The sequence below is a fragment of the Clinocottus analis genome, unplaced genomic scaffold (genome assembly GCF_023055335.1).
Source record: "Clinocottus analis isolate CAN_PGR_092001 unplaced genomic scaffold, fCliAna1.0.p SCAF_12, whole genome shotgun sequence".
Classification (NCBI taxonomy): Eukaryota; Metazoa; Chordata; class Actinopteri; order Perciformes; family Cottidae; genus Clinocottus; species Clinocottus analis.
This window is the reverse complement of record NW_027175843.1, coordinates 15,079,888-15,097,995: the sequence shown is the minus strand read 5'-3', so window position 1 is coordinate 15,097,995 and position 18,108 is coordinate 15,079,888. Positions and strand designations below refer to the sequence as shown.

The 18,108-nt window shown below is 40.0% G+C and overlaps 1 protein-coding gene across 3 annotated transcripts; it reads right to left on the bottom strand.

Annotated features, from left to right (window-relative positions):
* Positions 1 to 6,897: 6,897 nt before the first annotated feature.
* On the bottom strand, positions 6,898 to 17,650 carry LOC137783106 (high-affinity choline transporter 1-like). 3 transcript variants are annotated; one of them, XM_068572888.1, is made up of 9 exons: positions 16,558 to 17,650; positions 15,246 to 15,492; positions 14,642 to 14,755; positions 13,983 to 14,138; positions 13,733 to 13,881; positions 13,125 to 13,268; positions 12,769 to 12,922; positions 10,496 to 10,713; positions 6,898 to 10,170 (listed from the first exon to the last, which is right to left on the bottom strand). In XM_068572888.1, the coding sequence occupies exons 2-9, from the start codon at positions 15,427 to 15,429 to the stop codon at positions 9,517 to 9,519; spliced, it is 1,773 nt and encodes a 590-aa protein (XP_068428989.1). In that variant the 5' UTR covers positions 15,430 to 15,492; positions 16,558 to 17,650; the 3' UTR covers positions 6,898 to 9,516. The 3 variants fall into 3 exon arrangements, with proteins under 3 accessions (XP_068428989.1, XP_068428990.1, XP_068428988.1); XM_068572889.1 differs by having other exon boundaries at positions 17,393 to 17,650; XM_068572887.1 differs by having other exon boundaries at positions 15,246 to 17,650.
* Between the last annotated feature and the right edge of the window lie 458 nt (positions 17,651 to 18,108).

Here is an 18,108-nt window from a genome sequence, read left to right as displayed (position 1 = left end):
TCCTGTCAGCTCTTGAACGAGGAGGAAAAGGAAGCCTTGGGCATTCAGGCTCCAGGAGATGGCGGTGTATTAGTGAGGAGAGGGAGTTGATATAATTGATTCTACATTGTGACCATCCTTACGTGTAAATAATAAGATAAATAGTCTGTTTTCTTGGGAGGTTATTTGTTTTCACCTTAAACTTTAAGATTTAATGACTGGCTGTCAGAATAGAGCAGTTTATTTCTGTCCCACAACACCATGCCCGTTACACTGAGTTATGCTTTATTCAGGGAATTTTGCTTTGTGTTCTTTTTTACAGGGAACCTTCGCTTCACATTTCACACAGTCTGTTACATTCACGATCTCTCCTCTCCTCTCTTCTCCCATTGGGCCTATTAAGGCCTAATTGGAGCAGAGCTACTTACCTCTGATGGGATCAATGGGACAACCAGCAGTGGACACACATAATTTTCATTACTTACTGCAGCACATAAGCAGCCACCGCGTGAGTGCAGCGGTAATAATAAAAGCTGAAGAATCTGTCAAAACAAAGAGGTGCAAAAGAATTATATTCCATAATGTGGATGGTCATTTTCAACAAGTGAACCGAATATGATTGAATGATTAAAAATGAGTTTAAAGTGCAGTGCAATGCATTAATGCAATTGATGGTATGCAGTGAATCCAGATGAGAGTGGTGGCACAATTGAAATAAAGATTATAAAGCAGAGAATTCATGGTTAATGGTGGGTTTTTCATTTGTGAAACACACACACACACACACACACACACACACACACACACACACACACACACACACACACACACACACACACACACACACACACAGGTGGTCTTTCCTTGCCATGCTGCAGTGACAGGAAATCAATAGGCGCAGTGTGTCAGTCAAATGTGCACGAGAACACTGTCAATCACATTGAATCATGGCACCGGCTGCTATCTGTCAAAAGTCAGTCTCGCTGCAGCAGGAACAAAAGAAACGGTTTGAGAACCTTTCTTAGTTGTTGTCGCAATCAGAAAAAAAATCCAATTTGCAAACAGATTTAATTCGGCATCACAAATAAAAACACCCGTGGTTTGTATCAAGAAAAAAAACAACTGTTTGATTGCTTCGCTGGAATGATGAGAGACGAAAGCTGTATTACAGTTTTTGCCAAATCATTTGACCATCATCCATGTTTTTTTTTAATGACTTCAGTGTTATTGTAACACATTGGAACGTGCTCTTTTAGACATACAAACAATAGGGATGTCAATAAGTACAAGACATAAGCCCCATTGGGTCAGCTGAAAGCTTGATATAGCAGAAGTTACAAGGAAAGAAACACTCATAGGCTTGTCAATACATCTCAGATGCATGTACTACTGCACATACACAAACAAAAAACAAAAAAATCTGCTGATAAAGGGTTTTGAAGTAACTCTATTTTTCCATTTCCGCACGAAACGTGGCATTGAAAACGAATATAATGCATTGTGTTGTACGTCAGTATGACTGGAGTTCACTCAATTACACGCATGTGATATCTTCCATGGATTATTTTTATGAATCCTGACATGGCACCTGCCCAAAGGTATTGTCCAGAGTACATCCAGATCACACAACATAACTTAATATAAATAAAGGATTATCTTATTTTATCTCATCTTATCGTAACAGTTACACTCCTGCTTTTTGGAGAGGTATATTAAACATAATCAGCCATGACAATGAGGCAGAATCAAACAAATTCAATCAATTGACTAGATGCAGTTTTCAAAATATTTGTATGTGTTGTGAGAAAATGTCAAGGGAAAAAGAAATTGGAAAATTGGAGTTGTTTGTTATCTTTTTAATGCTGGCAGGTTGGACCACAAGGGATATTGTTTAACTGTCAGAAAGAGCTCTGCCTGTGTGTCTGTGTGTATTTTTTGTGTCTAACTGTCTCGTATGAAGCCCGCGTGAGACTGAAGGCCGGCTGCTAATGACACAGCTGAGCTGGAAACACAAAGGAATAAAGAAAAACTGAAAATGTTTTCTCCTTGCACCGAGACTAACAGCATACAGTCAGAAGATCCTTATTCAGTTTATTATTCTGTAGCATAGTCTTCCACAGCTCAGATCCAGCTGTCTCACAGAGCAGGATTACTTCATAATGTGGATAACTTCACTCAGTACACTTTGAATATCATTAATTATGACATTGAAGCTTAGCATAAACAGACAGTGTATGCTTAACTATGTCCAAAGAAACAAACAAACTCCACCCACCAGGTCATGTGACGTATTGCTACGTTCACGTCTTTTAGACTGTACCTCATGTTAGCTTTCCTTGAGTGATGACAACACTTCAGGTTGATATAATCGGGCAAAAAAAACACTTCTCTTTTTGTATGAATCAAGCACATGAACGAATGTTAAATATAGCAATTTAAATAAAGGTTTTTCATGTGTTTGTATGGGGGAGTTGATTCCTCTTAAAAAACAAATGGTTGATTTACAGACTTTACAAAGCAAAAGAACGTTGTCACGGGATGGAGGAAGTAAGGACCCAAGCGCCAACAATCTAATAAATAATATTTAATTCCCACAAAAAAACAAGGAAAGGACTTCACAAAAAAACAAACCAGACTCCAACAAAACGGAACAAAAAGCAGGAACAGGACCACAAAGAACCGACAAGGAGGCAGGAGAGGGAGGTAACGAGGAACAGGTGGACACAACGAGGGCAGCACAGGTGCAGGGAACCCACAATCAGGACCCAGTTAAACAGACAATCCCAGACGATCCCCAGGGCAGGAAGTGCAGAGACACAGGACACAAGACTACAAAATAAAACAGGAAACAGAAAACTGCAAATCATGACAGTGTGAGTCTATTGGAAAAGTATTTTTCGGGCCCAATGACATCACATTACGGACCTGAAAGGTGTAATTCTACGGTTTGGCCACTGTTTAACAATAGCTTCAAAGCCGATAAGTGACTCCTGGCCTCCTACCATCTAAAACAAAGCAAAAACACAAATAATAGTAATTCCCCAAGTTCTGAAATGATTCCTTTAAGTAAGCAATATCAGAACAAAAAAGGAACAAAACAACACCTTAAGAGTCGGGTTAGTATTTCTGTCAGGAGCTTGGGTGTGTCGCCTTTTTTAGAGGAAATATTTGAATATTGCATATTATTTATAAAAAATTAGATGTTGGATCGATTGCAAGAAAGACATGTAATCACAATAAACAGTTGAACTATGGCATTTAAAGTGTGCTTCATAACAATAAGCTGAAGTGGTATCTGTTTGCCCAATTTTAGTTTGTTATGGCGTTATTGTTGCATAATAACTTCTTTGATCCTTTATGTTCCTGTCTACAGTATTGCCAGTATTAATAACTTGTTCCTGGGCCTAAAGGGCTCTGTATGTGTGTGTGTGCGTGTGTGTGTTTGGGAGAAAGGAGAGAGGGCAGGAAGGGGGGTATGAGTGAGATGGATTAATGTATTGTTGGGTCTGGTTTTTCATGCACAGGGTGCATGAAAGCTGAGAAAATTCCAGTACTAACAGTCTGTAAACGTCTTACTGTAATACAATTTTTTTTTAAAGGATTACATATGTAACAATGATTCAAGAGAGTATTGCTTCAGCTCTACACTTCTCAAAGAGTTTGATGAGGCAATTGTCAGCAACAAAATTGATCAGATGGTTACTTTTGTCAGCACAATTCTCTCGCCAAGAGACTGTCAATCAGGAACAGAACACTAAAGGAAAAGAGCAATAAAGTAATTGATAAATTGTTGGATGCCAAGTGATCTCAGGGAAGTGCAGTGCAATATAGATGAATAAATATGAAAATAAAAAGACAATAAACAGAAAACAAACAAGAAGCATTTCAGCCCCAACAGGTGTTACAGATGGATACTGGTTTTACTCTGAAGAAACTCCAGTTTCCCATGAAATCAGCTCTTAAATGACAAAGGACAGAAGCAAGGACACAGCCGGTGGGAGGAGACTCTCGGTCCAGCCTATGCCTCATATGAGCTCAGGCTGCGACAGTAAATGTCTGGCCTCCCCGTCCATTTCTCCCTCCTTCCTCTCCCCCTCCTTCTGATCTGAGAAGTGGAGCACTTAGTCTAATGCGAATAATGACGAAGACTGTTTTCCAGGTTGGCCATTACCCGCTGCCCTTATTGAAAAAACAGTAAATGAGTCAAGATTTATTGCTATAAATTACATCATGCCACTCTTTCTTCTTTAACTGCACCGTTGTTCTTTTTGTTTTATGTCTTTTTTTCTCTCTAAATTTTCTTTGCTCTCGTTTCCAGGTTTGGTTTATGCTGCATGGGCTCGCCATTCTGTCTATCTGAGATAAATTCAGTCTCAACAACGCATTTAATTTACTAAAACAACTTCCTTCCTTCTCCTCCTTTATTCTCTTTCAGCTACGCCTCTTGGCCCCGAGCCATTCAGATCTTTTACCACCTCTTCCTGTTATCCCATCGGTTTAAAATGTATGAGGCTACTTTCTCTTGGCTCGCAAATCACAATAAAAAAGTATCGCTAGCTATTTTTGAAAAAATGACACTCTCTCTTTCTCGCTTTGAAGACAATTGATTCTTAAGCCAAGCAGCTACATCTGGAGATAGATACTTCCGGCCCGGAGTTAAACATTAAATTGACATCTTCCCAGACCAGCCAGTCAGTTTTTTCAAATACATTGGTGTCAGTGTAATGCAGCAGCCAAGAAAAGCTTTTAATTAAACTGTCTCAGGGCATAAATTATCTAGTATTAGATACTAAATCATAGCTGTTATTAAAAGCTCAAAGCAATTAAAATGTATAATAATATGTAACCCATAAATAAAAGATTAGGGGTGTCAAAGAGTGTAATGAGTTAGCTTCTGGCAACTGCCTTCATGACTTTTTTGTGTGTCATTTTTAGAAAGAATAAGGCATGAGCTGTGCTGCGGGGCTGAATGTATGTGTGTGTTTGTCTCTCTCGCTATGTATGATGTCCATGCCACTGACGACGTTAAGGGAATCTAACTGTAGTTTTAAACACAGGACGTGTGAGCGAGGACACATCTTGAGATGTGAAGCCTGCGGCTGGGCTGTAGGGTTGGGTAACGGAGATACGATAAGGATAGGAGTGACGAACACAGCTCATCAGAGTTTTTTTCCGAGGGATTATGAAAAGGCCAAGGATACATCAAACATAAAATGAATTAGAGCTACGGAGTGCAAGAAAGAGGAAGCTGACTGCAGTTCATTTAACGACCACCGGTGTGTAAGACAAGGATTATTGGAAATCATTTCATTATTACAATGTCAATGTCCTTTCTTTTGTGTAGGGAAGTTAAGATAATGTTACAATTATCTTCTTGCATGAGACTATTTTATAATTTGATTTATAATTGAGGTGGAAATGAACTATAATTAACTACCTAAAGAGCGTTTTGTGAGAAAATAACATATTTTAAACATTCTTCTTTATAATTTCCGTGATATCTCATGTCTGTCACCTGCAGGTGAATCATCTGCCACTGCATGCAGCAGGTTTTTCATCAACACTCACTGCGTATATTGATTGAACCTGCCCACCTGCCTCAATCGTCTTCCTACACACAGAATAATAGCGAGCTGTTAGGCGTTAGTCTGGAGGCGTGGTGCATACGTGATGCCCACATGATGAAGTAGTGACAGGGAGAAGTGTTACATCTACACATAAATCACCTCCTCACATCAGCTGACTGTCTCAATTAAAATGAGCGAGACTGAAAAGCACATGAGGGATTGTGATAGAAGTGGCTCTCAATGGCTCGATAATGACTCAACCAACCATATCATTAGTGAAAAAATACTAATGCAGATTATTTTGAGACGCATGGAGCTCTTTCATAGATTTTTTTAAGATGACTCTTCACACTACAATAACTGTTTGTATAGAAGCACTTGGTGACTTCCTCGACAGGCTGAGAGCGAGAGAAAGTGAAAAGAACCGAATGTACTCAGAGAAGACGTGCCATGCTTTCATTTCATGTTATACCTTCAATTTACATAATAATAGACAAGTTAGTTGAACTAAGTTTTGCTATTTTAAATCCTGTGATGCAAGTTGATCAATTCATTATTCAACCAAGTGGTTTATTGTTGTTATTCATGTTTTTTTTGTATGGAACTATGGTTTGATAGAACCAACATTTATTCTTGAATTTGCCAAGTTGCATTTTATTTACTTTTGTCCATTCTGGTTTCCTGATGTTTCAGATTGCAAATGCAGCCCTGACTTCTTTCTCTCACTTTAACTTAAGTCCCAAATATGTTTTAGTTAAGAGTGATTATTCCATAACATAATAAAGTTAAGTTCAAGTTTGAACCTTGTGATATACTGCCACTTCAATACGGTAAAAAAGGAACTTCAGAAAATACAATATATTCTCTTCTCTTCTACTTTGAGAAGTAACTCAATTTGAATGTTTCTTTCATCAGAGAGGGATCATGCTACGATTTGAGAAATGTGTGTGTGTGTGTGTGTGTGTGTGTGTGTGTGTGTTTTGGTATGTGTGTGTGAGTGTGTATGAGAAAGATTGACAGCATTGCGTTTCTGCAGTCTAACAATTTTGAGGTGGGCATTTTGATTGATGCGCCCAAGCAGCCGGCAACCTCAAGATTAAACCCTCTACTAAACAGTACACACACACACACACACACACACACACACACACACACACACACACACACACACACATCCATCTTACCATATTTTTTTCATACCTTATCAAACAGTTGAATGAAATAGTAATAGAAAGTTGACGCTTATGCAAATTGTGTACAAATGTAAAATGCTATAAATATATAGAGAAAAAACAAATGTGCTAAATAATATAATTTATTCAACTGACTTTACATATGTTTACAACTATACTCTTATAGACACTGCATGGATAAATAAATAGCTGTAAGTTCACTGTCAACAAACATCATTTTTAATGCTGCATTTTAAAAGACTAATTTGTTTCTATGCTTTTTTTGGTATATACATTTATCACACAAAAATACAGCATCATTGCAATTTACGACACATAGACACAAATGTGCCAGTTCAACGTCTGACGTAGATTCTTTTCTGCGGGCGCTCTGGTTCGGGAATGAACCGAAGCCACGACACACGTTATGAAGCTTTTTCTGATGAGGAAGAAGGTTTACATTCACAGTTGAGTCCAATGGGAGAGCCTGACACTTTGCATAGCATCAGACGAGCAGTCACCACATTCACTTTCAAGCTGACGTCTCCTCGGGGGCAAATCATAAATCCTATAATTGATATTTATGTTTTACAGACCAGATAGGATGAGGCTGGGATTTGTGGGTTTTTTCTTTCTCTCAGTAGCTGCACACAGGGATCAAGTCCACTTCTCTCCAAAGACTAACTGTAAGGCCATCGTGCCACCTTAAAGGATAAGGCTGGTGTTGTTCTTCTTTTTGTCACTAAGTACCTAAGACCAAAATGAACAATTGATGAATCCTAACGAGTATCGTTTGAGCAGCCAAAGCCAGATCTAGCTGGTTCCTCCATGCTATGAAGCTCCATTGTTGTCCAACAAACTACTTCAAACACAGTGAACCACACCTTTCATTGGATGATGTATTCTTTCATTAAAATCAACTGTAAATTAAGTCAGTTCCACATACTTTGTCCTGTTGATATCCAATCCTAATTTATAAATAGTCCCCCCAACAAATGCACCATTTACTCCTGTTTTCTTAAAACTGCAGTGCCCAGCCATGTTACCAAATTGTTCCACCTTTTAGTAAAACTTTATATTCATAACCACTTTTTTATTTTTTATTTTTTTTTTTAAAGATTTGACGTCGTAATGAATGGGCTTGACCGTCGTAGACGGGGTCAGAAGGTCAAACACACCTTTTGTTTTGCTCTTAATTGTTGATAATAAATAAATAAAATAAAATGTAGAATATCGACAGCTGAGAAAGTGATTTCTAAAAAAAAGTGGTCACTTTTTCCCGGCGTTTCAAACTCAGGAATTCTCCATGACTGACCATTGAACTAAGGTGAGTCCATAGAGTCCAAAAAGACACCAACAAACCACAGCAATTCTGAGAGATGATCAACACAGAGAAGCAAATTGGACAGTAACACTTAACAATGCCAAAAATCACGGTATGAAGTGAAAACTCCTTTTCGGTTCTGGTCCTACAGAGCAGCAGTGAGAAACAGCCAGACCTGGAAAAATGAGAGGACTGAAGTTGGGGAATTTATGAACAATGCTACTCAATCAGTGAGAAACTTTCAAAATTCATCGCTGTAAATGACACACTGTCAAACAAACCCTGACAAACAGCAGTTTCAAACATTTCTGCAGCATTAATCACATGTCCTGAGGGCTAATCGAATGGGGATTGGATCGATAAAGACCGGTGCTACTGACTCCGTCTCGGGAAGAACAATAATTTCTTGTCTCCGCTAACCTGCTGCGGCTGGCCAGTCAATACAGGTTTAGGATGAGCAAACAAACCATGATAGGCACACACACAAATACACACACACACACACACACACACACACACACACACACACAGGTTTAAAAAAAAAGCGTCCGTGTGACCATTTTATACATCAATGAAGTACACCGTTTGTTAAAGCCAATCATTTTTAAAGCTTAGCTTTTTAGATTTTTTGAATTCTTATCCAGGCAGCCATTGGGTTCCATTCATTTATATATATATATGAAAATGTACTTGCAAAAACATCATATGTGCTTTAATTGATGTCAATGTTATTGTTAATGCAGTTATAAATGAATTCAAAGCACAACACAATTGCAGGTTGAGTTTGATGAAGTGCAAATTGATTTTCAAAACGTATATGGAAATGAATGGAAGTGTATGGCTGCTTGACGGTACACAGGAAACACATTAAACAGAAACAGAAAGACATTCATATGCAAATTCAGTACATTGTATCTGCCTATACAAAATATATCCTACAAATATTATTGCTATTAACAAATACTGTACGCAAACTTAAACCTCAGAGTCGGAAAAGTTACGGGATCATTTACTGCTTTGTCACACACGCGCGCACGCACGCACGCACACACGCACACGCACACTCATAAACATAATTCCTTGGTTAGATATTGCACTACTCTCATTACCCTCCTGGACGTCGTTGTCCACAGCACCCGCTACTTGTTTTCCCCTGAAAGTCCCTCCGAGCACTTCAATTAAAATGGTTGCAGTGGTTTTAGATTCACAGAGTCATGATTTAAAAAAAAAAAGAAATGAGTATGTCATTCTCAACACAGCTAATTGTCATCTTCTTGGTTCTAGGTAAGGGATACGAAAAAAAGAAGGAGGCACCATGTAATGAGCATAAAACAAACTTGTGGAGTCACTCGGAAGCCACAGCAGATTTCTGTTGATTTGGCTTCTAGTGCGGCAGTGGCAAGTGTGGATACCTCTTAGAGTATTCCTTCCTCTTTAAATCCCTTGGTTCTAGTATTCTTTGTGCCTTTGCTGCCTAGTTTTCATTGTGAAAAGCCTCTGGACTGGATGCCTCGTCATCACTGAGGACCTCCGAGTTGATGAATGTCCCAGCGAGTGATCCACCCAGGACCTGCCCGACGGGCGCCATCTCCGAAAGAATGATGTTGTCTTGGTGGCTCACCAGCGTGGCTTTGTCCATGATCTCCTTGCTATGCTTTGTCACCACGGCGTCCATGAAGTCGTACTTGTGTGAGAAAGTACCGCTTTCAAATAGGTACTTTGTCAGGTAAGAAACGGCCACATTTGCCAAGAAGGACGCCAGCATGGACATCGTCTTGAACGGAAACCTCTGCTGGATGAAGTGCTCCACATCCCCAGTGACATGGTGGATCCTCTCCTGGGTGACCCAACCGGGGTAGTAGATGAAGGGCGGGAGCTTGAGGTAGGGCTCCCCTCCACCAATGCGCAGCAAAAGACCAAAGATATAGCCAGCCACAGAGCCATAGGTATTGGTGCCCTTGACGAATAACACACTGAGGAGTTGGGGAAAGATGATGACGTAGACCAAGTCGGAGCTCAGGTACCACAGGCCATACACGGATCCTGTTAACAACGCCATAGCGGTGGCAAGAGCGCCGAACACAAAGATGGTGCAGCGCATCACCCACACAATCTCCCTGTCGGAAGCCTGGCGGAGGGAAGAAAGAGATAAGAGAGGGAAGAGGAAGAAGATAAAATGTAGATAAATGTAGATAATCCAGTGACAAGCTACACATGTTACATCAGCAGGGGATTCATACATAACCTAAAATTACTTTATGTTTTAAATAAATTACATTTTCAGTTCTTTTGTGTCTGAGATTGACTGTTTCAATGTTGATTCAAGGTTTGGACATACTTTTAAGGCACTATAATTGATTTCTAGAGTTTTTGACTGATGTTTTTAGAATCTGGCTTAAACTGTGCAGATGTGTGTTTTTAGTATCATTGTTTATTGAAATTGTTACTCTTACCGACTGCCGAAAGGCGAGCTGATAGATGTTCCTGGCAAACATGGAGCTCGCTGAAAGAATGGATGAGTCTGCCGACGACATGACCGCGGCCGACACCGCGCCCAGACCGAAGAAGGAGACGTAAGACGGGCAGAGGTGCTGAAGCACGATGGGAAGGATCATGTCTGATTGATCCTTGTCTTTCGGAGCGAGCGACCCATAAGAGGTCTGGTTCCAGTCTGGGAGAAGACATGGTAAAAGATGCAAACGTAAGTAGAAGTATAAAGATATTTTTTTTTGACCACCACAGTAATATTCACTAAGTATCAAGATTATCTATATGTGCAACAAAAAAAAAACCCCACAAAAACAATGCAAGGGCTTGTGTGTTGAGGAGGCTGCACTCGGCCCATGTTTTTATAAGATTAATATAATTATGTTCTCTGGGCAGTTTGTAAAATTTGAAATGGACTAATGAAATAATTCCAATTTTTGCACAAATCTCTTTGTTTTCCAGACAAAAGGCTTGACTGTGAGACTTTATTATAATGCTGCCTGTGGATATACCCGCTTTAGTTGCTGTGGAACAAAAGGGCTTCACACGTCTAAAATACTGCAGGGATTATCACTGTAATGCTGTTCTGGTAGTCCAAACACAGGGAAAAAGCAACAGTAATAAGAGGGATGTCATAAATAACAGGTTACTTATTGAAAATATTACAACCATGCAATATTAACTATGGGCAATACAATGGTTGGTGCCGAATGGATCATTGGTTCTAATATGTAGACTATATTAGTTTAATTGCATTTTACTTATAAATGGTAACTATTATTACATTAATAATGATTCAAGTGTGCAGGAAGCCATTTATTCTGTTTTGCAAAGATATAATTTGCAATGATACAATTTGTTATGTTCACCATGTACACCGTCAGAGTTTGACAGGCAGTGCCAGTAGTGTCTCAGGTATTGTCATTCACCAAAATATTGTACAAATTGAAATATTAGCCGACGATCACCGAAGTTGTTCCGGCTAAACGTGATGGGAACATGAATTGTGTGTATCAAATTCATCCAATAGTTGCTGAGATATTGCCGTCAAAACTGAAAATGTGGACTTCGTGGTGGCGCTAGAGGAAAAGTGAGGAGATCATCAAAGTCATTATTATTCACTGTCTGGGGACAATGAATGTCTCTCTAAAATCTTCCAGGTCTAAGTATACAATCGGTGTCTTTCTCTCCTTCCCCCTGGATATTCCCAAGCAGTTGTTTAGCGCTGGTCGCACATGAAACAGCTTCAGACGAACCAGATTAATTAGCTCCTCTTCAGATGTAATATTCACTAAATCGGCACGGTCTGATGACTCTCTCCTCTGCCTGTCGTGACAGGATCCATCAGATGTTGTTTACCCTCCAAACACTGTATGCATCTGCATTCATGCATCTGCATTTATGCATCTGAAAACAAAGCTCCTGGGGTAGAAACAAGCTAGGAAGGCATCGTTTTTTCCTTTGATCACGGTTTCCTGTTTGCATAAAGGATCACATTGCTGAATGTTTTAATTGTCTTGTGATCTTTCATTAACTGCTTAATCAATGTGTGTGTGTGTGTGTGTGTGTGTGTGTGTGTGTGTGTGTGTGTGTGTGTGTGTGTGTGTGTGTGTCTGTTAACATGTGCACATCCTTCATAGATCAGTGTCTGAAATGTTTGTGCTCAGCTGTGATGTAACAGCTGAGATTCAGATGTAACTGTGTGTGTGTATAGAAATATTAGGTGTTATTACAGTTTGGTGATTTTTGTGTCATTACTAATCCAGATGCAGTCGAAGCTAATTGATCTGAATCAGTACTTGGCTCATGTGCAACCAAAAGACAATAACCTAAATGTATTTGAACAGTATTTTACACAATGAAGCTGTACCAAACAAGGCAACAAAACAAAGATCATCAAAGTAAAGTTTAAAAAATAAAAATTGGATAAATACAATCAAATCAAATGATATGTAAGTTGTTTTTTTTTAAAGACAAATACAAATAAGTGGCTAGATTTTAAGTCATTTGTATCCATAGCCAGTTTCTATGTATGACTGTTTTAGATGTCCGATAAAGTTTCTGCTAGCTATTAGAATAAATACATAGCAAGAGCTCTGCTTTCTTATATTTTATAAACCATCCCAACTTCTAGAACTATAGTGCATTTTAAAAGCATCCACAACAACGTTTCTAACAGTAATTGGGTGCTGAGGTCCACATTCATGGTGTGTGTGTGTGTGTGTGTTTGTGTAATTACCAGTGGATGCCCCTATAGCTCCTATGAGGACAGAGGGGATGGCCATGACCAAGCAGCCGAAGGCAGCGATGAAGGAAAGGACCTGGGCATAGGTAGCTGAAGAGGCAGAAAGAACCCGTTGAAAATAGACCTGCCAGGGAATCCCCCCCAACATCTAGAAACAGAAACACCACAGTAAATACAGACACCAAACCAATGCAGAACAGTCAGCTCGACCTCCACAGCTCTGATATGCTTTTGGCACAACAAGAGACTAAGCCATTCAACATGTTTCCAGAAATTCAAAATCATACTCTGGTATCGTAAACAACAAAAAAAAAGCTTCTTAATATATCAACATTTGAAAAAAGGCTTACCAGCAAACAGAAGTTGTCCGCCCAGAGCCACCTGTCTTCAGCCTCTATCTTGCCCAGCCAGGGTGACTGGTAGATTACTTCCTTGGCTGTAACAGTGATGTCCGACACGGCAGGATTGGACAGAGCGAAAGGCACGCTGATCCACTGATGGAGAGGATGCAAATAGTATTGATGTTTTAAGATATTCTGTGATTTTACTCATTCTCCACGGTCAAAGTTCTCTGGCATTGCATTCTAGTTCTACTTATTGTTCCACAAAGTCTGTTAGCATTTCAATGCTAGGTACACAGTGGATTAATGTCCGTAGGTATAAGTACGTACGTCCATGCCAATGTGACATGATGATTTGTATAATAAATGCACTTTAAATCACATTTTAATGAAAGTTCATAGATTTTAAAAGCTTTTAGCAAGACAAAACATCACACTATAGAATTGGCTAATAACAGCTTCCCGTTTCTTGAGCAGGACAATGCAGTACAGGTTATGATTTTGTCCTCCAGTCTACAGGTAACAAAAAAAACTTTTTAATCATACAGAAGTCCATGCTGGAACTCATTGCCATCTTTGGAGTCCCTGGCTTGGTAGATATAAACAGTGAAACTCACCAAGCCCACAAAGATACAGAAGAGCTGGACCACGTCTGTGTATGCAACAGAGTAGAGTCCTCCAACAAGCGTGTAAAAGATAGCTATCAGGGCTGAGATCACCACCGACATGTTGATGTTTATGTCCACGATCACACTCAGAGTGGCACCTGCGGGACAATACACTCAGCTCACCAGTTCCAGTCATAGAAGCGTACTCATTAACATGGAGGTGGTATTATTGAAGGGTTCCTGTTCAGTAATCACCCACCCAGGGCAGATAAAATGGCCGCAGACCAGAAGATTTCCCCCATGAGTGCGGGGATGAAGAGCAGGCCGCCCATCCTTTTCCCATACAGCTGCTGGAAGGGATCCAGCATGGTGACGTATCCACGGGAACGCATGGGCTTGGCAAAGAAAAGGCCACCTGAATGATTTCAAACAAGATAAGGCAGACAAATAGGAAAAGAGACAACTGAACGGTAGTCTACGACCTCTGAATCAATTTAATTATATATGATCTTTGTTATCATAACTTGACAGGCAATTTGAATCTGGTGCGTCGTTTGGAACTACAAGACCCAACGTCCTGTTTCTGTGGTTGAAGCACTATAGTATTCCTGTTCATGATATTTCTGAGAGAACTGATTGTGAAAGGTATATGTCATTATTGTGTGGTAGGTGATTGCCGTTTTATGCGCAGACACATTTTAAAAGTTTACATTACATCGCCACACAACAATGCTGCAGGGTGACAAAAATAAAAGCAGAAGATAAATTATCAAAAGAACCTTCTTACCATAATACCGTAAAATAAAAACTACTGGTACGGTTATTTGAAGAGTACCTCAATGCCTTCTCACTGTGGTTCTTTAATACACTTGCTTTTTACATTAAAGAAAGGGTTTACACAAAGACACTGGTTCTTACCTACGACCAGGCTGAGAGCGTATCCAAAGGGCGCTTGTGCCCAAGCAAGGCCAAAGTCTGGCAGGTAGACATACTCTGCTGTCCCATTGATGTAGCCCCCACCAACCCAGGTGGCTGAAACCAAGAAAGAACATTTTGTAAAAAAAACAAAAAAAACATTGGTTTGGTGTATGTCATGTTAAATCAATGCTAATAACAAGAACCCATATGAGTCATTGTTGTATAGTGTGGATGGATAGGATTCACTAAACCAGCTTATAGTTGTGATCCAAAAAAAAAAAAATAATCCAGCTGATTACATTTGGTGCTGGGAGAACAGATTTTAAGTCATTCAACGGTACCTCCGGACTCACGGCCCATATTTAACGTACAGTGTTGATTTAAAACGTTTCAGTAATAAGTTGCAGCGTCTTTAAACGTTCAGAACTAACTTGATTGTAATTCTGAAAGTAGTGGCGATCGATTATGTGTGTGTGTGTGTGTGGCTGTTCGTGCGTAAACGACGGCGTTGATGGAATTTATTATTTTTTTGTCTGACCTCATACTTTAAACACCTACACCAAAAAAAAAAAAAAAAATCTAAGAATCCCCGTAAGCAACTCACCGGTCATTGTGAATCCACCCACAAACAGTCCGATGTCCCTTCCCCCGACCATGATGCGCTCGCTCTGGTCTCCACCATCGGCAGCCCCGGAGCTCTTGTTCTTCCACGCGGCCCAGATCCCAACACCCAGAATCAGGAGGTAGAAGATCACGATTGCCACGATACCCTCGACGTGGATGGCCATCTTCCTTTCGTCCGCTTCCTCCCGCCGAGTTTAAGTACTATTGCGCGCGGGGAATGGGAAGCTCTTTTGAGAAAGAAGGGGAAGAAACCAATTTCAATGGTGTTTGAATCACAACTAAATATTTCACAGAAGCCTCACCCCATGGCACACTAATGTAAGAGTATCACCACAGACAGATTTAAATTAAAGTGCGCGTTTTGGAGTTGAGAAAATAAGAATAAATAACTTGACCACTTTAAAACGCGACTATCCAAACACTTCATGTAAGGCATCCAGATTTTTAAAAGTGACAAGATTACAAATATCATCATGTTGACTGGTCACAGTTTTTATATTTCAAACTGACACCAAGTTGTTTCCAGTTAGAGAATTAAAAGTTATAAATATAAATTCTATGTTCCCCGGATCGATCAACTTCACGCCTCATGCAGGTTCAACTGTAACAACATCGCCGGATCACTAAAATAATATACATGAATATCATTTTTAAACCTCACAGATGGAATTAATATTAGAGAAATATATTATCATTTCTCCCGCCACAAATAACAATACCTTACCGTGCCCAGCTGACGCGTGCATTCTGGGAACAATCGGCACTCCATCAAATCAAAAGATATGAATCAGAAAAATCCCAAAGTAGAAATAATGGTATTAGTGTTCCATTTGTTCAGCTGTTAAGGCAGTTTAAGATGTTTTACGCGCTCATTTCAGCTTGCTTTACAGATATGGCTTACTCCAATTATTGTTGCCAGTTGTGATGTCTTTTAGATGTTATATTTCTAAAAAGTGTTCAGGCTACCCTGTGGCATAGCGTGATGCATAAAATAGACCTGCCTGGTTTTGTTTCGTGCCTAAAAGTTCATCATTGCTTCCCAAAGGTTACGCATCGTAAAAAAAAAAACACAACACACCTAAAACAGATACATAAGGGTTTTGTGAGCGATGTGCTGCATCACTAGAATCAAACCTTCAGGTTTCAGCTCCCCGTTGCGCTGACACCATGGTTCCAGAAGGCCAGAATTGCATTATTGATCTCTCTTTACATCAACATCTGGCACGATGGTTAAATGCAAATCCAGTCAGCCAAAACAGAGAAGAGACTATTAGAAACTGACATTATCTTACCTTTCGTCAGGAGAAAAATACGGGAACAGGTCCTTCAAATAAAGATTTACAAAGTGTGCAAAGGCGATTTTGTTGGAAAAAAAACTATAAGGAAACCCCCCAAAATAATCCTCTTGGCGAACAAACACAATTCTAGTTGTTTTTGAAGTCACCAATGCTCGACGGAAAGGAGAGAAAGAGAGAGAGAGAGAGAGAGAGAAAAGGAGAGGCGAGAGAGAGAGAGAGAGAGAGAGAGAGAGAGAGAGAGAGAGAGAGAGAGAGAGAGAGGGTGGAGGGGTGGAGATGAATGGGAGTTTATTGGGTGCTGTCAGGGTGAGTAGATGGTGGATGAATGTCTTCCAGGACAAGACGAAAATAGCACCTAATAGAGAGTGGTATGACGCACAACCTGTTCGGGAAAGCGTTCCAATATCATAACATTAAATTGGCATTGGAAGAAACCTTTACTCTGCCAGGTTACATTTCCGACCTGATTTACGTTTTTACTGCGCAATTATTTGCAGACGCGTTTATTCTGCAGACTCTGGCTGCGAGGCGGTAACGCTGAGGATGGAAACCCACTTTACGCACGCACATTTATTTTGTCCAAGAACATATCTACATGTCTACAGTGGTATGAAAAAGTGTGGGCACCCGTGATCATTTTCAAGTTTTTCCTTTACGTATCATTGGTTGTTCGGAACAGCAATTTCAACTAAATATATCATATAGCAGACAAACACAGTGATGTTTCAGAAGTGAAATGAAGTTTATAGGATTTACAGAAAGTGTGCAATAATTACTTAAACAAAAGTAGGCAGGTGCGTAAATTTGGGCTCCCCAACAGAAAACTTACATCAATATTTAGTAGATCCTCCTTTTGCAGAAATAACAGCCTCTAAACGCTTCCTGTAGCTTCCAATGAGGGTCTGGATTCTGGTTGAAGGTATTTTTGACGATTCTTCTTTACAAAACATCTCCAGTTCAGTCAGGTTTGATGGTTTCCGAACATGGACAGCCCGCTTTAAAACAGACCGCAGATTTTTAATGATATTCAGGTCTGGGGACTGAGAAGGCCATTCCACAATGTTGTTCCTCTGCACGAATGCTTTGGTAGAATTTGAGCAGTGTTTAGGGTCATTGTCTTGTTGAAGTATCCAGCCCCGGCGCAACTTCAACTTTGTTGCTGATTCTTGAACATTGTTCGCAACAATCTGCTGATACTGACTGGAATCCATGCGACCTTCAACTTTAATAAGATTGCCAGAACCTGCACTGGCTCCACAGCCCCACAGCATGATGGAACCACTACCAAATCTTACTGTGGGGAGCAAGTGTTTTTCTTGGAACACTGTGTTCTTCTTCTGCCGTGCATACCGCCCCTTGTTATGTCCAAATAACTCAATTTTAGTTTCATCAATCCACCGCACCTTATTCCAAAATGAAGCTGGCTTTTTCAAATGTGCTTTAGCATACCTTAAGCCACTCTTTTTGTGGCATGGGCACAGAAACGGTTTCTGCCGCATTACTCTCCCATACATCTCCTTGTGCAAGATGCAAAGAGTAGAACAA